We start from the raw sequence: 21,811 nt of genomic DNA on the forward strand, positions 1-21,811 counted from the left end.
ATGGTGTTTCACCTTGATGTTTGTATCTGAAAATTCAGAATCACATACCGGGCATTTTTCTGCTTTGTTGAAATCTTCAATCTGTTTCTCTGTTAAAGGCAACATGGGTTTTGATTTTAATAAGATATTAGATGCTATGTCATAGCACTCATTATCTATTTTATGTGTAAATATTTTGATGGCATCTGGCCCCAAGTATGAATATTCTTTAGTAACAACACCATCCTGTACAACCACATAACAAAAGCTGGAAGGTTCATGTAGCTGGGATAGTGTAATTGAAGATTCTTCAGGATCTGGATTGCAGGATGCAAGATGTTTGAGGATTGATTCAAAATCAAAGATTATATATGCTGGGTGTTCCAACAAGGCTTCAAACTTTTTGAATTTGCAATTTTCACTTGGATTAGGCATCACCATATGAACAGGTTTATGATTGCCACAATATTTCAGATGCTCAATTAACTTGTTTTTGGCAATTTCTGTATTTTCTTCCCGAACCCTATTTGCCATTTTTTGACCATCAAGTACAGTTAAACATCTTCTGCACAACTTAAATATTCTATTAGATTTGTCTAGTTGTGTTCTCACTAAAGCTTGAAGATTATGTATCAGAGTGTAATGATATTTGCCATCCCCTTCAATTAAGAGCAGATCAATCGGAACAGCAGAATCATCATCAAATGTACTGATTCTGAGAGGTGCTATCGGGCAATGGCCAGTGGAACAAGTAAATACATTAATAGATAATTGTTTGCCATTGATATGCCTGGCCTTTTTTTCAAATTTATCAATATTCTGAACAGACATTGGATATTCTAAACCCTCCATTGCATCGTCAAAAAGATGTTCATGTTGTTTATAATAAGTTATTCTCTCAGGATTTCTTAAAACTGGAAACAAAGCAGCTAATATACACCACAAAAAGCATTTCTGGTCGGTATTTTCAATATTAACCACAGCTCTTTTGTTTTTAATATTATCAGGTAATGGCAGATATGTAGATCCTTGTAATGGAGTGAATTCAGAAATATTAACATATAACTTGTGTGGAGAGCCACATAGGCTCCATCCAGACTCTTTTGCCGCAAATTCAGAGTGTTTAATATTTAATTGATCTATCAAACTGCTTATTATTTTGTTTGAATTTGCATTTGAATATACCGGTACAGTTTCTGTTTTGTGGGGCTGTATAAATTTTGTGCCGTTTGGCTTCTTATATTGTGTATACAATTTGAGGGAGAGCTTATAAGAGCCATTTTGTGCATTTAGAATTGCCTGCAGATCAGGATTTACACTGCTCAAAAAATTCTGAATACCACATCTTGGCTCTGATACAAACCGATAATCCCTAAGTTGGGCATTAAAACTGCTATGGATGGGTTCATAGCGTGGCTGCTTTGCTGCTCTGGCATTAAGAGGTGCTTCATGCTTCCTTTTCAGACCAGATGTAGATGGTTGTGAGGGCAATATTGATGACTGTACAGAACAAGTATCTTTATGTGTATATGTGAAGTATTGCATGCTGTATTTTCTATTGCATTTGGGGCAAATTTTTGTGGGAGTTCTGTATTTGTCTGGGTTACAAATCTTTTGGTGCTTTGCCCAATTGGGGCTGGATATATTCTTATTGCATTGATTACAATATTTTTGATTCGGCATTTTTGTTGTTGGTTTATTATATATATTTCCTGGGGTTCAAATCAAAATTCTATACTGGATAAAAATATCAGTTGGGTTCAGCACTGTGCTCTGTGTATGTGTGTGTATATATGTGTGTGTGTGTTAATATTTTTTGGCTTTGGTATTTATATAAAATTTCTTGGGAATCAAATCAAAACTCTATACTGGATAAAAAATATCAGTTGGGTTCAGTGCAGACAAAAAAACTGCATAGCTTTATGTCAATTAGTTCTTGAGTTTTGTATTTAGGAACCACTTTGGCGGGAATAAAACTGCCCGGGCGGGGAATATTAATCCCACAGCTCCGCGGGGCGAGAATCTGAGAAACTGCCCCGAATATTGATCCCACAACTCCGCGACGCGAGAATAGAACTGCCCGGGCGGGGAATATTAATTCTAGAGCTCTGCGGGGCGAGAATCTGAGAAACTGCCCCGAATATTGATCCGTGCAGTGGAACTGGCCGTGCCGCAGCTCCACTCTGCGAGAATTTGAGGAACTGCCCCGAGTATTAATCCGTGCAGTGGAACTGGCCGTGCCGCAGGCCCTTTTTCCCCCTTTCCCCTTTTTTGCCAAAAATTTGGCTTTTATTGTATCAATGTATATTGTTTCTATGACCTTACTTGGGTTATTCCGCCAAATTATATGCTTCAAGTCTCCTATACTTTGGTGGAGCCTGTTCAGGTTCTGCCCCCCACTTGTGGGTTCCACTGCCGATCCAGCAATGGTGAAGAATCTGCACTGTGCCCTGCCTTATATAGTTTTACAGAGCCAATAGAAACACTGCTTGCTTTAGCCAATCAAAACTTTGTTTGTTTTAACTAATCAAAATTTCTGTTTATTAATTGTCCAATCTTGTTTATTCTTGTCCTGTCTTGTTGAATCTTGTTTTGATTGGTCCTAACCTGTAATATTGTGTCCTGTCTTGTTGAATCTTGTCTATTCTTGTCCTGTCTTGTTGAATGTTGTTTGGACTGGTCCTAACCTGTAATATTGTATCCTGTCTTGTTGAATTTTGTCTATTCTTGTCCTGTCTTGTCCAATCTTGTTTATTCTTGTCCTGTCTTGTTGAATTTTGTTTGGACTGGTCCTAACCTGTAATATTGTGTCCTGTCTTGTTGAATCTTGTCTATTCTTGTCCTGTCTTGTTGAATTTTGTTTTGATTGGTCCTAACCTGTAAATTTGTGTTCTGTCTTGTTGAATCTTGTCTATTCTTGTCCTGTCTTGTTGAATTTTGTTTGGACTGGTCCTAACCTGTAATATTGTGTTCTGTCTTGTTGAATCTTGTCTATTCTTGTCCTGTCTTGTTGAATTTTGTTTTGATTGGTCCTAACCTGTAATATTGTGTCCTGTCTTGTTGAATTTTGTTTGGACTGGTCCTAACCTGTAATATTGTGTCCTGTCTTGTTGAATCTTGTCTATTCTTGTCCTGTCTTGTTGAATCTTGTTTGGACTGGTCCTGTCTTGTTGAATCTTGTCTATTCTTGTCCTGTCTTGTTGAATCTTGTTTGGACTGGTCCTGTCTTGTTGAATCTTGTTTGGACTGGTCCTGTCTTGTTGAATCTTGTTTGGACTGGTCCTGTCTTGTTGAATCTTGTCTATTCTTGTCCTGTCTTGTTGAATCTTGTTTGGACTGGTCCTGTCTTGTCCAATTTTGTCTATTCTTGTCCTGTCTTGTTGAATTTTGTTTATTCTAAGTTACACTGTATAACCAGAAATAGACCGGAAGTAGACCAGAAGTAAATATGTGTGGGTAGGTATAGGTAGCTCTTATGAGCATCTTGGCCTAGTTTTAAGTGTGGCCAAAAAAAATATCAAGAAGAGCATATTTTTAACAAATTTATGGACAACAATCTCACAGAAGTGCCTTTTATAAGTATAGCCTCATCAATCTGAGGGGGTTCATACTTTCCGAGAAATTCCCGAGGGCATTTTTTACAAAAATCTTGGATTAGACAGGGTTCCACACTTGAGCAAAAAGCTCATATGCTCATGTTGAGCTAGTTTTAAGCATAAGCAAATCTGCTTGAGGGGGGTTCATACTTTCCTGAGTTTATAATATCATCAATTACACTACTATGATTTTTAGAGTTAGAACAGGTCTTTGATAAATTTTCTCAGTATGATATGAAAATTCTGTTAGGTGACTGTAATGCACAGATTGGCAAAGAAGAGACATTTAAACCCACGATTGGTAAAGAAAGTCTTCATGAATTAAGTAATGATAATGGTATAAGATTGATTACTTTTGCAACCTCAAAGAATTTAATTGTGAAAAGTACCACTTTTAAACATATAGATATCCATAAATATACCTGGTCTTCTCCAGATGGTAAAACTCATAATCAGATAGATCATATTCTCATTGATAAGAGAAGGCATACTAGTATAATTGACGTTCGTACACATAGAGGTGCTGACTGTGCCAGTGACCATTATTTAGTAATTGCTAAATTAAGAGAAAGACTCTCAGTGATAAATCATAAGCAACAAAATCTAAAAGTTATAAAATTTGATACAGGAAAGTTTACTGATGAAAGAATTAAGAAAGATTACCAAATTAAACTGTCAAATAGATTTGATGTTTTGCAGGATTTAAATGATGATGAAAATATAAAAGAAACAGACGTAAATAAGAATTGGGAGCACATACATAATGCAATAGAATCAGCAGCTAAAGAAAGTATAGGATAGCATAAACCAAGAAAAAGTAAGCCATGGTTTGATAATGAATGTCATAATCTAATAGAAATAAGAAATCAGGCTAGACTTAGTTGGTTAAATAAATCTGATGATACAAATCTAAACAATTATAATAGAATAAAGCGAGAAGTTAACCGCACGTTTAGAAGTAAAAAAAGAGATTACTTGAAAAGCAAAATTAACGAAATTGAAACAAACAGCAAAAATAAAAATATCAGAGATTTATATAAAGGTGTAAATGAGTTTAGAAAGGGGTGGCAACCTAAAGTAAACTTGATAAAAGATAAAGACGGTGATTTTCTAGCTGACCCAAGCGATATTCTAAATAGATGGAAGAACTACTTTAATGACCTTTTAAATGTTCATGTAGGAGATAAATCAGAAGTAAATGAAGTCCACACAGCAGAACCTTTAGTTCCAGAACCTAACTTGACTGAAGTTAAAGATGCTATTAAAAGGCTAAAGAATAACAAAGCACCTGGCATTGATTTAATACCAGCTGAATTAATTAAATATGGTGGAAATTCATTAATATGTCAAATTCATAAATTAATTTTTTTAATATGGAATAAAGAAGAAATCCCTCAACAGTGGAAAGAATCCATAATTGTTCCTGTGTTTAAAAAAGGTGATAAAATGAACTGCAATAATTACCGTGGAATTTCTCTACTCTCGACAACATATAAAATATTATCTAACATTCTTTTAACAAGACTAACCCCATATGCTAATGAAATTATAGGTGATTATCAATGTGGATTTAAACGTAACAGATCAACTATGTTGTTGTTGTTCCCTTTTCTTAGGAATACTGGGCCAAAGGGGGGGCAACCCTCCCCCGGCCCCGGCCCCGCCTCTGTATGACACTTTATTACTTAAATATTATGTATATACTCTTTCTGCTGTAATAATTCTGATTCCACCGCTTAATTTCTATCTCCATACTGATATATCTTTCCTTCCCATGAGGGTTAAAATGAAGGAAATAGGTTGGTATCACTTTCGGTCGTTTCAGAGATTTCCAAAGTGATCTTGCGTGGATGCTTTCCAGTTGTGGAAAGAGCATGGGAGTGTCTTCACGTTTTGAGAACCTTGAGGCCCTAAGATTTGTTGAATTGTTCGATAGCGGGAAATTTCCTATATATGCAAAGGAGTTTGGAATTCTTTGTGGTGAGTACATCGTCTATGCATGTGTTTCTTTTGTTTGAAATGGATTTTTTAAAGTTTGTGTTTAACTTTTTATTTTAATGTTTGACTCCGAATGCGATTTTTAGGGTGCCCACAAATCCTAAATTACAATCACGCAGTGTAAATTAAATAAATGAGTTATTTTACCTAAATCCGTTTGGCCACCGTTTGTCCACATTAAAAAATTATGAACAAATAAAAGTACTAATATATAAATAAGAAAATACGTACCCCTTTAGTCGTATGCGGAAAGTTCGCATATGTAAGACGTTTACTACCATACGAATAACGTTATCTGGAATTTCGAAAGTAAATGTGACGTTTGAGGATCATATGGTTTATTTTTAGAACCGTCACTTTATTATGATATTTTGACAAATCCAGCGACCGGGCCAATGAGGCTATAAACCTTTAATCCCCCTCTTGGCGAGCCATTGTACTACATGTTTTGTTGTACTGAACCATTGCTTGCCTCCTTCGTAAGACTACGCTTCGCTACTGGTGTGAAGAGGGATTTTTCACGGAAAGCGTCTTGGAGTGAGAAATTGTACCCCTTGCCAAGGAAAATTGTGCCCGCAGGTTATGGCAACACTGATGGAAGCAAAACATCTGTCATTTGTCATGTTTATTTCTACGTCCACAGATTATACTTGTGCGGAAGTGCAAATTATTGTAAATTGTGGACTGTTGTTGAGTTTTTGTCAATATATATTTACGTATGTTATGCTACTGTAAGGAGACATGATCGATCACTTGTCTATTATCGAAATTCATATTATCGTGGGGAGAGAGAATGTTATGCGTGTGGCACAGGCGACCTCACTGATATAATTATTTTCATTTTCGTAAATTATTATTTTTTGAGTAATATCTCCTCTAACGTATATTTAAAAATGGATGATATCGAAGTGACTGATAAGAACTTTTTTAATATATGCAGGTTGTGTGCAGAAGAAGGTGGCGTCTTTTTGGATATTTTTCAGTCCACAGCCGAAATTTTATATCGAATTCACAAATACCTACCCATCAAGGTGAGTGGCACATTGTCAACTTGTACACAAATGAAGACGATTTTGTTATTACTATTATTATGATAAACAGTGATGTGTTAATCGTGTAACTTATGTTGACTAAATAGACAACGTAAAGTATACGAGTGTAGTATAACATAGGGGGTAGCAATGTTTAAGGTAAAATTTAATTGTTTAGCGTCTTGAGAAAATAGTCAATCTTTGATGACATTTTGCTCCATGAATACGTGCATAATCTGCGCATTTCTTCTAGAACGAATTTTCTGTTTCATATACATATACAGAGCATTCCCTGACATTCGCTACGAGACTCAGCGGTAAGCGGACCGGTATCAGCGCTTGTCTTTCCCAGTGAACGGGTCCGCGATAGTCGCTAGAGTCGGCTATTAAAATTACAGTTTTCATATTGTGTACTAACCTTGACTACATAAGGTGTTGAAAATGATGTCCCTCTGCTGCAACACATTCCTGGCATCTCCGAAGGAAATTGGCATTTACACGTGCAAGTTCGTCTACTGTAATTTTCCCGTTTTCTTGTACAATACTCTCTTTTAACTCACGGATGGTGTGCGGATTGTCTTTGTATACTTTATTTTTTTAGATTTCCCCATTTTTCTTTTCAGAGGAAATTTCATTGCAAATGGTCATCGTACTTCTCCACAATTCCTCTTTCTGAAGTAACACTCGACAAGATAAATCCTTTGTTGTAATGTAAACTTTGGTGGTGCCATATTAAGCCACAATCTTCAACACACCACCACAACACAACTTCCGAGGTAGGATTATACTGGTGTCAGTCTGCAACGTAAACAGAAAGGGAATGAGAGCGAAAAAAAAACAGAACTAGCGAGCGACTGTCGCAGACACGTTCACCGGGAAAGGCAATCGCTGATGCCGGGCCGCTTGCCGCCGAGTCTCGTAGCAAATATCAGGGAATGCTCTGTATATACATGTTTTATACAAAGCAACCATTTTTGGCTGTTGCCCAGTACTGTCATGTTATTTAGTGCAATTTGCATTATCCTTGTTCCTTCAAAATTAGAATATGTTTGGTTTGAGATGCGTATGTATAATTAAAGTCACTTTGCTTCCATGGTCATCTGCGGATTTTTTTCCAGGGGGTCAAACAAGGCACATTTTCACCAATAATAGTGTTGTTTCCTCTGAAAAACATTGCTTAAATTTGAATTTAACATATTCATGCAATAATTCACACATATTATTGTGACAAATGAAATTTTATGTGTGAAATATATAATTTTAGGTCTCACTTTCATTTTCCAGGTGAGTTCCACCCCCCCCCCCCCTCTTTTCCAGATGCCCATGTTTGCTTCCAATCTTTCATCCATTTGTGCTTTTCACCAAAAATGTTTACATAAGTAGGTTAGGTTAGCATTTTCCCACTTTGTTTATACATTTTTTCATCCAAAGAAATATCTTATGTGAATAGGTTAGGCAAGTAAAACAACTTTGAACCCCGGAAAACACAAATCTAGCTCATAAAATTTGAAAGCGTAATTTCTTTTACAATATGTTCTTCAGAAAGAAGTTTCAGTTTCCCGCAACTTTAAAGCACCTTGTACATCATATTCTTTAAACATTAAATCACACTTATTTTGAAACTTTGAAACATCTTTGTGTGTGCACTATGAGGGTTTGCTGTATTAATTCTTGTATAATTCCATGGATAGCATTAACTGCAACTTTTTTAAAAATCTAAATATATAGAAGATACTAGAAGGTGGTAGATCATCAACTTTTTGATATTGGTTTTGGTGGTCTCCAATCCCCATCCTTGGTATAATACAGTAAGTATCAAATTGCATCTGTCTGCCACAAATTGATTTGACACCATAATTTATACATATAATTTATTAAATAATTATTCCAAATTTCTATTTTATATGTCTTGTTATTCTGTATTGTCTTTCATTGCAGGTAGAAGAGCATGATCCTCTTCCTAAGAAAATATGTCACAAGTGTATGTACCGTTTGAAGGACTTTGATGAGTTCAACAGGAGATGTATGAGAGTTGAAGTATTGTTCAAGAACAAGGTTGCAGACAGATTAAAGAGAAAGGTAGTTTCTACTTTTTATTGCAATTTAGTTGGCATCGGGAGAGGGAGGGGGGGATCATAACCCGCACTAAAGAATAAAATGATCCACAGTTGTCGAAATTACGAAAATTAGAATTCATATGACATGGCACACAACATAAACTTAGTGAATAAATTTCTCCCCAAACTTTTAAAAACTTTTTTTAAAGAAGGTGTGCAAAAGTTTATAACAAAATAGAATAAATGTGCATTTCAATGCACCAACTGTATGAAATTTAAAAAAATAATGAAGAAACGGTAGTGCTCAATATTCACTTATTTGGTGGATCGAGCAGCAAAGTCTCCCCAAGGATATAATAGTAATAATAAAATTGGTTAATTTTTATTAGTTTGTAATAGTTATTATTGTATAATAAGCAAGGTGGGTTGATTTAAATCACTTTAAATAAATAATATATAGAATAATGTACATAAGGATTTTATTGTTGTTATTTCCGGAATGTCTTCTTCTTATCAAGCTGTATCTTCTGGTGTATCTCAAGGCAGTGTTCTTGGACCTCTTCTCTTCATCCTGTACCTTGATGATCTTCCAGAATATCTTTCCGATTCATGCAAAAACCTTCTCTTGTTCGCTGACGATTGCAAAATATATAGTAAAATCTCCAATTTCAGTGACATGACACTTCTGCAAAAGAATTTAGATTCTCTAATAAAGTGGTGTGAATTATGGAACTTAAAACTCAACCCTCAAAAATGTACCATCATGACCTTCTCCTTGAAGAAAAACACATTTAATACTAAATATTTCATAAAAAATAATTGTGTTCAAAGAGTTGCCGCACAAAAGGACCTGGGCATCATATTTGACGAGAAACTTTCCTTTTCTGAGCACATCTCTACAGTCACAAGGGGTTCAATGCGTATGCTGGGTCTTCTCTATCGTTTCACGGAAATAAACAACTTGACTGCCCTCGGCACCTTTTACAAATCTTTTGTGTCACCTAAAATTGAATACTGTTCTCCGATCTGGTCTATGGCATGCCCCTCAAATTCAGATAGACTAAATTCCGTCCTAAATTTCTTCCTGGCCATTGTTCGACACCGAATTCCGTCCACAAAACACTTGCAAAAGTCCATCCCCCTGCAAATGTTAAATATCCAAACTCCTCAAGAGAGACATAGACTGGCTGACCATATATTTCTACACAAAATAGTGAATGGACACATCAGAAGTGGCCGCCTTCTTCAGGAAATTCACTTTCGTGTGCCTGCCCGCTCAACAAGAAGCACTCTACTTTTTGCTTCTCAGAAGCCGAGATTGTGCCTCATCCAGCGCTCTCTGTTTCATAGACTGCCCAGTGATTACAATAATCTGGGAAGCGAAATAGACATTTTTGAAAATCTGGACAAATTTAGAAGAAAGTTAGCTAAAAGTATGTAAGTCTCTTAACCACATGTAATTTTTCTGTTATTTTTTTGTTGTATTATGTTACTTTTTTTTCTGTCCTTATGTTCTATAAAATCGTTCCAATGTAAAATGGCTAACGCTGTATTTGGAATCTTCTATTAAATAAATAAATAAATAGATATCAGAATCGCTTTTGGTGAAAGTACATTAATCTTGTAATCATTTAATGGTGTGTATTAGCATCTAAGAATGGAAAAGAAAGGAAACAAAATATATGTACTGATGGGGTGAAGCTCATACGAAAGGATATGTAAACTGTGAACGCACCATTAAATTTCTCTCGATATAAAATTCATTAATTATTATGGGCAAATATAGCAAAAATTTTGTGTAGAAAGATGTACATACTAATCATATTAAACCATAAATAGTGTCATTATCATTACACTGTAAATAAACATGGCAGCTGATAATTTGCAAACTATCATTTAAAAAATTGCCAAAATTCAGCTACAATGACTATAAAAAATATTTTAAGCTACAATGATATAGTACATCCAAAATGTTTTGTTTTTACTAGAAGAAAGGTTACCGAAATTATTATATTTTCATTAACACGGTGGCTCAGTCGGTAACGCGTGTGACTACCATGCTAAAGGTCCCGGCCGGTTCAAATCCGGGAACTTTTCTAACGATGGAAGCGGCCCGGCACCCACCCAGCATCGAATAACATGGGTACCTGGGGGAAACCCTGGGGGGTAAAGGCGGTCAGGAGCGTGATGCTGATCACATCACCCCCACACCCCCTATACACCTTCATGGCGTGATGCTATGCACAGGGGAGCTCTTTTTTACACTCAACAAACATTTCCATAGAAGGTTCATATATACGTACAGTATCAGAAATAGAAAAATGTATATTAACATATAATTTTTTATAAGTTTAAACAGATTTGCACTTAAGTTGAAGAAAGATTGATTTGTGAGAAATGATACCTTCCAAAGTAGTTTGTACAGCTGCCTAAAGTGTTTTCTTTTTTCCAGCATGGGATAAATATGATAATACCATCCTACTCAGAACTTTTAAATAACAATGTAAGCATGTGGGAATCTTATTATAATGTAAAGAATGCCAAACCTAACCTAGCCATTTAGGAGCATTGCACAACCAGGAATTGGGCAGATATGAACCTTCTATTAATATTTAGACAATTGATGCGAATACAATTCAACCTAATGGGTAGTACCAGACAATGATTTTTCTGAAGAGTCGAATCGTGCAATACAATTTATCATGTGCAAACTTTTTTAACTTTCTCTCTTCTAATTCTACGTATGGGAAGGGCTTTATTTCTTTTCCTTGGCTGAAAATTAAGCCAAACTCCTTTGCTGCAGCTATTGACATTTATTTATATGAAAATATTCTCTCGGGCACTTCTACCCTGAAGATGAGAGTGACGTTAGCTCCTGAGAGAATATTTTCATCATTCATCGCCAGGAAAGCTTCAAGTCTTACTTCATTTCTTTATATATTTGCAACTCATCCTTATCTTTTTGTCCTTTATATATATATATATATATATAAATCAGGCACATATCAAGAAATACATCTAGGAAGGGATCCTCATGTGCTAATCAATCATTTCACAAGTAATAAAAATAGTCATCATAACACCAATAGCATCAGTATATTATGTATATTGAGAAAATATATTATTGCTGATAATATATTTTAATTAAGGTTTTTAAGATTTTTTCTGGCAGAATGAAACAATGCACTGTACTGGCACCTTTTTATAGGTGAGAATAAAACTAATATCTTACTTCAGCTCAATATACATATCTTATTTCATCTCCCCCGAAATGTCATCTCTCTCCAGGACAATTTATTTTGTACATCACGTACAAGTTTGAAAAGCATGCCCTTGGAACATAATGAAAAATAATTTTGTGATCTGTTGTATTTTAGTAGTGTGCCTGACTTCTTGCATTACAAATTTATTTTTCAGATTGAAACTGAGAACCAAAGCAGGGTAACCTATCCCAGACCACTGCCTAGAATTTCAAATTTGATGATTGAAAATGGAAACCTAAGTGAGGTAACTTATTCAGCTCCTGAGTCTAGAACTCCAGATTCAATGATTGAAAATGGAAACCTAAGTGAGGTAACTTATTCAGCTCCTGAGTCTAGAACTCCAGATTCAATGATTGAAAATGGAAACCAAAGTGAGGTAACATCTCCATTTCCACAGTCTACAACTTCAGATTCAGGGAAACCACATAGTACTAGTACCATGGAAAATAGCGAGACAACAAACGAAGTGTCAAGTAGTGTAGAAGAACGTGTAGACACAATTCAAGATGTTAATGTGAAAAAAGTAGAAAGGTAAGGCTTAGTTAGGTTTTACGTGGTGGAAACTTTGAAGTACTTTTGATACTTTTTAAAAACATTGTGTCGTTACATACCATTTCAACTACCTTGTTGCTGGACCATTTAAAATAATAATAATTTGATTCTGTATCCTTTAAGTGTTTGAATCTGCCATTGAACTTCCGTAAATCCAAATGTTATAATATAAGATTCCCGGTTTGAGTCTTGTGGGGGGAAACCTAACAATGTTTCCCCTGAGATTTTGGCCTGTGTATGGGACCAGTAGAAACCCACCATTGTGAAGTGATTGGGGAGCTACAAATGAGTAGCTAACCCAGTTATTACAACACATAATCAATCATAAGCAGAATTCATAGAGAAATTGCAAGTTTGAAACATAGCTTTATTAAATATATATATATATATATATATATATATATTCAATATAGTTTTATTCTGTTAAAACAGGTACAAGGTGAGTTGAAATTTGTGAACCACGCAGATACCTTTAAAAAGGTTAGAGTGAAAGTATGTGTTGGATTAATTGATGCACCTTTGACATTCTCCATATCCCTCCATGTGGGTATTGGAGTCCATGAATGGTTGCCACACCATTTTGATTTGAAATATCATCGGAAATAAATGTAAATAAGATACTGTAGAAATCACTATACTTCAAGTAGCAAAAAAATCCACTTCATCATGCACTAAATATTAAAGTAGATACAAGTAGTAATAATACCAGGGGTCTCCCTGATGGCACAGTGGTTGCATCATTGCTTTTTAATGAAGTGTTCCCTGATGCCACTTTAAACTATAAGTCCAGTCCCGATTAGCCTTACTGTGCACAAAGTGGGCTTAAAATACCAACTCAAAACCAAGGTCAAAGTAATAATACCTTACCGGAAGTGTGTCAACAAGAAGTATGTTCTTTGTATTGTATTAGGCACAATAATATTACACTTTCATGATTAAGAACAAATGTAAGAAATCATGATTTCACAAAAAAATCAGCTATGTAGGAATGATCATTAATATATCTTTGAAATTAATACTAATTTGACAATTGTCTTTTCTACAATTTCTTACATTACAATAACTCAAATTTCAAATCATTCAAAAATGTCCCAATTTTATGACGATACTATAAGTGACAGGTTTGCTAATAACCCAATGTAGCATTTATACGTCTTCATCTGTTGGATCAAAAAAGAAAAAGTTAAATTCATAAATGCTGAGGATATTATCACCAAAAAAGAAGAAAAGATCCAGTGCTTCCATGCAAGCTTTTAGCTGCAAACCTTTTAGCAATCCAGTAACTAATTATACCAATATCATTATGAACACTTGCATTACTAGGCATTTGAAAGCTATGCTGACATGCACTAATATTGTCCCATTCCGAATTTTCTCACAAGTGATTTCCTCAATTAAATCTACGAAAGTAATCCACACACACGTCATGACGAATTGTCAATTGGTGTTCGATTTTGAATAGTTTATTAATAGGTGGGTAGTCTTGACAACTAGTGTAGTATGTTGATAACCTGTAACTGCCTTAAATAATAATTCTAGGTCAAATAACAATAGTAACAAATGCCCCTATTATTACAAATATCCTTAAATAATGTGTCTTTCAGTTTCTCTCAACATCAGTCTCCATATGTAAACAAACATTTAACAGATATGAAGTAGGTCTTGAAACTTTCGTGTGATGAATGAATTCTCTCAGGCTATCGACCAGGTCAATTCTGGAACAGTTTCCGAGCTTTTGAGAGCTAACGTCACTCTCATCTTCAGGGTAGAAGTACAGTGTTGAGTGTCAACCCGGTTTATATGGTCCGCCATCTACACCAGGTACATTCAAATCCAGATGCATATAAACCAGGTTGACACTCATCACTCTACTTCTACCCTGAAGATGAGAGTGACGTTAGCTCTTGAGAGCTTGGAAACTGTTCCAGAATTGACTGGTCGATAGTCCAAGAGAATTTGTTCATCATTTAACAGATACAGTGGAACATCGATTTTACTTTTTTCAGGGTACCAAGCTGGAAAAAGTTAAAATGCGGGAAAATGTAAAATCAAGCCCTCGTTTTCAATAAAATATTGTTTTCCTATTGGCTGTTTATGTTAGGAGTGGGGGAACCACGCTACGTGTTTTTGGTGATGTAAAAAATTCCACGTTGGCATTTTTAATTGTTGCCAACCTGAACTTTAGCTTACTATCGCTAATTAACATTGATGTGAGGAAAATTTTATAGCATTTTACTATTGTATGTATAAAGCGGGAAAATATAAAATCCAGGTTCCACTGTATATCTTTTTTTTTTCATGTAAATGCATAACAACATATACAAAAGATAAGTGACACCACTTCCAATTTGTCAGAATTCAAAGAACAAAAAATATTTCAACAGGCAGTTTCAATTTGATATTATAAAGTATTTGTGGGGTTTGTGTAATTTCAACAATTAGTTTCAACCTAATCCTTCACAATATTGCTTCAATGAAAAACACTCAAAATGAAAACTCAATGTCCTTGGTCCCTTGTGTGATACCACAGTAACAAACTTCAAGAGTAGCGAAATGTTTCACAATTTCTCATAATGCCCAGGAAAGTCTAATATCATTACAACACCGTAGGGAAAAAAATCAAGTGTAATCATTTGAATTTATATGATCAGTTTACGAGTTATACTCTAGGGATGGACTAATGGCACACCTTGTCAGATCCTATTAACTGTCCATGATTTTGTGGCTGTTTTTTTCCTACCCGTTTGATTGAGGCTGCTTCATCAAGGAAAGCAATAGTCATCCACACACAGGGGAAAACAAAGCCTGAACGGGGACACAGGATTGAATTTGAATCTGGCCTGACTGGCGATATTCGACTGAGAGCATGGGCATAGGAGAGATGACTCTCGAATGGCCCACCACCTATGCTGGTCTCCTGACACACCATTTACATAAAAAATGGGTTTCACATGCATCTCAGCCCTTCAATCCCTGAAGATGAGAATGTTGTTTGCTCTCAAAAGCTCAGAAGCATATCTGGAACTGACCTTGTTGATATCGCGAGTGAATATCATATAATGGTGATCATTTTCACTGTAAGCTGTTTAAACATATCTCCAATTTACTGATTCTTTTTAAGAGTCAGACATATTCCTAAGAATACATCATTTCCTCACTCCTGTAAATTTGATAAATTGGGGTTATGTCCCTCTGGTTCTTGCACAACGATTTATTCAGTATCATAAATGGGCTAATTCTGGTTAAATTTATAGATAGATCAGTGATGTGCCTATATCATGTGCTTTTCTTTCCATTTCAGTGAAAATTTGCATCAGGAAGTGAAAAAAACAAAAAAGACTGCAATCAAAAAACAAAAGAATCCAAAGAGTGATGATGACATGGAGGTGAACCAGTCATGTGAAAGTGACTCGGACAAATCTGAAAAGAGCTTGGATCTAAGTAGATTTCATGTTACAAACATACCAGGGACTGGATTTATCTACATGTGCTCCACTTGCCAACATATCTATCTCAGTAAAGAGAAGGCAATGGATCATATATGTAATAAATCCACAGGCTCGCCAGACAAAAAGAACAAGTCGCCAAGCAAGAAATCGTACGAATGTGGCGTGTGTAATCAGAAATTTAGCAGAATTGCAAAATTGCATTCCCATCTTGAAACTCACATGAAGCCGTCGTCCCCAAGTGGGGAGGAACAAGATAGTAATAGTGAAAGTGACTTCCCTGATTATGTGAAAGGGAAAGGTAAAAGAGTAAAAAAGAGAATGAAGTATGAATTAAGTGCTGCCGAAGCTTGGCTACCAACTGAAGGAAGACGTTTGCGTGAAATTGATACAGATACACCTACGCGACGAAGTACAAGGAAAAGAAACCATAGTGCTGAGAAACAATCTATGGACCACAATTTCAGTGACTATTGTTCAGATGATGAATAATAGAAACCTATAAATGATACTAATATGTGTATTATTTTTTAAGTTCTTTGATTTGAAGAATATATTTTTGTATGTATGATACTGGTTTTCACCCCCAAACCTATGTACAATACAGATGTGTAGGAGTAATGAAACTATCCTCCATAGTGGTAGAAGAATTTGCTGCTCATCAATTCGACATGTAGCTTTTTGCACTTTTCATAGAAATCTTTTGGTACGTATGTATCGTATGTTTGAATCATGGCATGAGTGATTGCATTTCTTTCTATTTTTTATCTAGTCATCTGCTGTCTTCTATGTAATAATTTTCATGTGTTGAAAACAAAGTAATTTCATCAAGTACTTGTAGTTAATAATAATAGTAGTAGCACTGTGAATACTGAAGGTGTATTTTCAAGTTGTATGTGTAAATTGCAAAGAACTGTTCTTTTTTATTCAGAAATGTTACCTAAAATGTGTCAAAATGAAAACACCCATGCATTGTTAGGAAAAATTGGAAAAAAAAGCTAAAACAGGGGCCATTACAGGACACACAATGTATATGCATGCTAATTTTGATGTATGATATAAAGTTGGATTACCTAGCAATTCTACAGTATAACTGTGGAACGTCCACTTTCATTAAATCTAATAAGTGAGGTAAAAATGTGCTAATATTGAAATGCTCCTAATCTACAATGATGAACACTAAATACAGGGAGGTTATTTCAGCATTCCACCGCTTCAGCGTCGGCCGCTTGCCGGCCCAGTCATGCAACAGGTGCCGGCAAATTGCGTAACAGATAGCCCGTTACACAAACCGCTTGTTTTGTAATGTTTCCACTTTTCACAATTACAGTTACAATTACAATTGAAATAAGCACGTAACTTGTCGCAAGGATGCTGGAAAAGGTGCCCTCCCAAATACAAATATTTCTGGCACCTTATTTCTGACATCTAATCTTAGATTAGACATCGCTACTTTATCCTCAGTTGCCGCGACAGCGCCGGCAGCTTATCGGGGGTTGGGGGAGTTGTCAGCCGCGAGAGGGTGCTTCATACTGCACGTGTCGGCAGTGATGCCAGCCGTAGGGACATGTCCCTACGCATAGGGACTTTTCACTAAATTTCGCCCGCGTAGGGACGTAGGGACAGAATTTGCCAAATGAGAGAAAACGTAGGTACTTTTTTAGATCTTGAAAAATGACATTTTATGAATTAGTTTATCTGGATACTTTAGCGAGGAGGAGAAAAAAGAACTAACTAACAAATCTCCATCAGAATTTTGGAACATGTTATCGGTTACAAAAAACTTTCAAGGCAAGTTCTTTTTTGAAAACATTTCCACTCTCGCGAAAATAGTGCTAACATTGCCACATTCAAACACGGAAACGAAAAGAATATTTTCAATGTTAAGTGATACAAAAACAAAAAAGGGAAATAAAATGGGACCAAAATTGTTAAAGACTGCAGGAAATACAGCATATATCACCAACCAACATCTATCTCTTCACAGCAGCAACATGTATGACTTCAAATAAAATAATCAACAGTAAACGACTCAACGTTATTCATTAGGGGTGTGCGGGATCCCGAAAGGTCAGGACCGGGATCGGGAAAAAAATCCTGTCCCAATCCCGACTTCGGGAAATGACTTCCCGACTTTTCGGGATCCCGAATAGTCGGGAAATACCGAATGGTCACTTTAAGAAGTCGTTAATTCTCGGCGTTTTCTGCATTGTAAGTTTCTGGAATTTATCGAAAATTGTAAGTTTTTATTCTGGAAATGCAAAAACAATCACTTAAGTGAAAATGACTTGTAGAATTCGAGATTTCCAGTGCTTCGGGAAATTTCGAACATTTCCCGTCCCGAAAATTTTCCGACTTGGTCGGGAAATTGCAAATTTTTCAGTCCCGAATGTCGGGATTTTAAAAAAACATTACCGTCCCGATCCCGTCCCGACCCAAAACATTCTGTCCAGCACACCCCTATTATTCATTAAGACAAGAATTTACAATAACGGACCCTTCTGTAATTTCTATGCTACGTCTTATACTCACGAAATAATTAGTCGTGATGATTTATCTCAAGTTAACATGTTGGAGTGAGGTGAAAAAATTGTTCATTAACTGTAGAAGTTGTAAAATAAGCATTTCAATTCTCGCAATGATTCTCCGTATACAAGTATGGCAGCCATATTTGTTGATATGAACAAATTACAATTAGTTACGCTGTCTACAGCGTTGCCACACTGTTGATTTCATACTTGGAGAGTATGGATTGTGTAAGAATGGCGGAAGAGAACAGTAAAAAGATTGTTAATGTTGCACAGATTGTTAGGTGGAGTGGGCTAATTAATAAACTTATGGATTTCAGTATATTGCCCAAAGAACGTGCTTACATGTGACAGCGACAATCACGATGTAGAAGAACTGATTTGATTACAGGTAAATTAGGCAACAGTACATCAATCACAAAATTGCAGGATACGAAAATGGCGTCTTCGATGATGAACGTTTGCCGTTAAAGTGCTACGAAAATAAGATTTTTTTATCGGTTCGTAATCACAATTACCGCAAAACCATTCAGGAATAGCCCCACTGACCATTCTCGGTAAGGTCAGGTTAAGTTAGGTTAGGCAAGGCAAACATAGTTAAAATTTGGGCTCGAAAAAAACATGCACGGTTAGCCCTACAAACCATTGACGGATAGCCCCACGAACCATTCAGGTACGGTTAGGTTAGGTTAGGATAGGCAAACATAGTTAAAATTTGGGGTCGTAGTAATATCAGGAATGTATATTTCGTTTTTTAAGTATTGGAAACACAAAATCTTCCGGTAAATAATGAGCAATCACGCCGATCGCGGACCACTCAATTTCATTTATTTTGCAATTTCTACACGTGACCCCCAAATTTTAACTTCAAATTCGTGATTAAGAGGCCTCAATTAATGAGTATGCCAAATATTACAAAAATCCGGGAGGGGTCATGTATTGTAAAGTGGCTCCTTCATTAATTGTGAAAGCACCGAGCAGAAAGATTTGGTAAGTAAATGTGTATATTTTATCTTCTGTTTTCCATGCTCATGAGGTGGTTTTTTTTTTTTAGTCACTTTACTTGGCGTAGGGACATTTGGTCAGTTGTAGGGACATTTTGACTACGTCTGTAGGGACATTCCCGAAAAATGGTTAGCAACACTGTCGGCTACCAGACTTAGTCAGTGTACGTTCTGTTTGCGTTTATCAGTACGCGTGTTGTTTATACCGTGTTATTATAATGTGCTACTCATGGCCAGTGCTTTATTGTGTGTTAATTGTTATTCATTCATTACTTATGCCGTTAAACAAATATAGTCTTGAACAGAGAGTTTTTATGTACGATAATTAAGTGAATACGAATTCTTGCAGAAAAGTGTTCAGGGAATTACGAGAGACAGGATCTCTTGAACCTAAGAAACGTGTTGTATTGCTGTTGAAGGAGGTCATTTTCAACATCTCTTATAACACAGGAGGTTAGTGATCATTATTATTACTTTTAAATATCATTTTACGCTTTCGGTTTGCTTTATGCGCCGGGATGCTGTCTTCCCTTTCTGTCAACTGAGGATAAAGTAGCGATGTCTAATCTAAGATTAGATGTCAGAAATAAGGTGCCGGAAATATTTGTATTTGGGAGGACACCTTTTCCTGCATCCGTGCGACAAGGTACGTGCTTATTTCAATTGTAATTGTAACTGTAATTGTGAAAAGTGGAAACATTACAAAACAAGCGGTTTCTGTTACGGACTTCATGAACGCAATTTGCCGGGACCTGTTGCATGAAGAGTCCGCCGACCGGCCGCCACGCTGGCGGTGAACGACTGAAATAACCTTGTCGCAAGGATGCTGGAAAAGGTGCCCTCCCAAATACAAATATTTCTGGCACCTTATTTCTGACATCTAATCTTAGATTAGACATCGCTACTTTATCCTCAGTTGCCGCGACAGCGCCGGCAGCTTATCGGGGGTTGGGGGAGTTGTCAGCCGCGAGAGGGTGCTTCATACTGCACGTGTCGGCAGTGATGCCAGCCGTAGGGACATGTCCCTACGCATAGGGACTTTTCACTAAATTTCGCCCGCGTAGGGACGTAGGGACAGAATTTGCCAAATGAGAGAAAACGTAGGTACTTTTTTAGATCTTGAAAAATGACATTTTATGAATTAGTTTATCTGGATACTTTAGCGAGGAGGAGAAAAAAGAACTAACTAACAAATCTCCATCAGAATTTTGGAACATGTTATCGGTTACAAAAAACTTTCAAGGCAAGTTCTTTTTTGAAAACATTTCCACTCTCGCGAAAATAGTGCTAACATTGCCACATTCAAACACGGAAACGAAAAGAATATTTTCAATGTTAAGTGATACAAAAACAAAAAAGGGAAATAAAATGGGACCAAAATTGTTAAAGACTGCAGGAAATACAGCATATATCACCAACCAACATCTATCTCTTCACAGCAGCAACATGTATGACTTCAAATAAAATAATCAACAGTAAACGACTCAACGTTATTCATTAGGGGTGTGCGGGATCCCGAAAGGTCAGGACCGGGATCGGGAAAAAAATCCTGTCCCAATCCCGACTTCGGGAAATGACTTCCCGACTTTTCGGGATCCCGAATAGTCGGGAAATACCGAATGGTCACTTTAAGAAGTCGTTAATTCTCGGCGTTTTCTGCATTGTAAGTTTCTGGAATTTATCGAAAATTGTAAGTTTTTATTCTGGAAATGCAAAAACAATCACTTAAGTGAAAATGACTTGTAGAATTCGAGATTTCCAGTGCTTCGGGAAATTTCGAACATTTCCCGTCCCGAAAATTTTCCGACTTGGTCGGGAAATTGCAAATTTTTCAGTCCCGAATGTCGGGATTTTAAAAAAACATTACCGTCCCGATCCCGTCCCGACCCAAAAAATTCTGTCCAGCACACCCCTATTATTCATTAAGACAAGAATTTACAATAACGGACCCTTCTGTAATTTCTATGCTACGTCTTATACTCACGAAATAATTAGTCGTGATGATTTATCTCAAGTTAACATGTTGGAGTGAGGTGAAAAAATTGTTCATTAACTGTAGAAGTTGTAAAATAAGCATTTCAATTCTCGCAATGATTCTCCGTATACAAGTATGGCAGCCATATTTGTTGATATGAACAAATTACAATTAGTTACGCTGTCTACAGCGTTGCCACACTGTTGATTTCATACTTGGAGAGTATGGATTGTGTAAGAATGGCGGAAGAGAACAGTAAAAAGATTGTTAATGTTGCACAGATTGTTAGGTGGAGTGGGCTAATTAATAAACTTATGGATTTCAGTATATTGCCCAAAGAACGTGCTTACATGTGACAGCGACAATCACGATGTAGAAGAAC

General features: G+C 36.3%; 1 protein-coding gene across 1 annotated transcript; it reads left to right on the forward strand.

The window, feature by feature from the left end:
• The first annotated feature begins 6,180 nt into the window (after window positions 1-6,180).
• Window positions 6,181-17,262, forward strand: LOC145997413 (uncharacterized). Its single transcript, XM_083134438.1, has 4 exons — window positions 6,181-6,604; window positions 8,543-8,683; window positions 12,079-12,455; window positions 15,778-17,262. The coding sequence occupies exons 1-4, from the start codon at window positions 6,467-6,469 to the stop codon at window positions 16,412-16,414; spliced, it is 1,293 nt and encodes a 430-aa protein (XP_082990564.1). The 5' UTR covers window positions 6,181-6,466; the 3' UTR covers window positions 16,415-17,262.
• Window positions 17,263-21,811: the final 4,549 nt, after the last annotated feature.

Source organism: Lepisma saccharinum, chromosome 13 (genome assembly GCF_977018435.1).
Source record: "Lepisma saccharinum chromosome 13, izLepSacc3.1, whole genome shotgun sequence".
NCBI classification, from domain to species: domain Eukaryota; kingdom Metazoa; phylum Arthropoda; class Insecta; order Zygentoma; family Lepismatidae; genus Lepisma; species Lepisma saccharinum.

Bases quoted from the DNA above. Each gene is read 5' to 3' on its own strand.
- LOC145997413 (XM_083134438.1), top strand. From the start codon at position 6,467: ATGGATGATATCGAAGTGACTGATAAGAACTTTTTTAATATATGCAGG. The intron at 6,605-8,542 runs GTGAGTGGCACA...CTTTCATTGCAG, and splicing joins ACAAATACCTACCCATCAAG to GTAGAAGAGCATGATCCTCT. The intron at 12,456-15,777 runs GTAAGGCTTAGT...TTTCCATTTCAG, and splicing joins AATGTGAAAAAAGTAGAAAG to TGAAAATTTGCATCAGGAAG.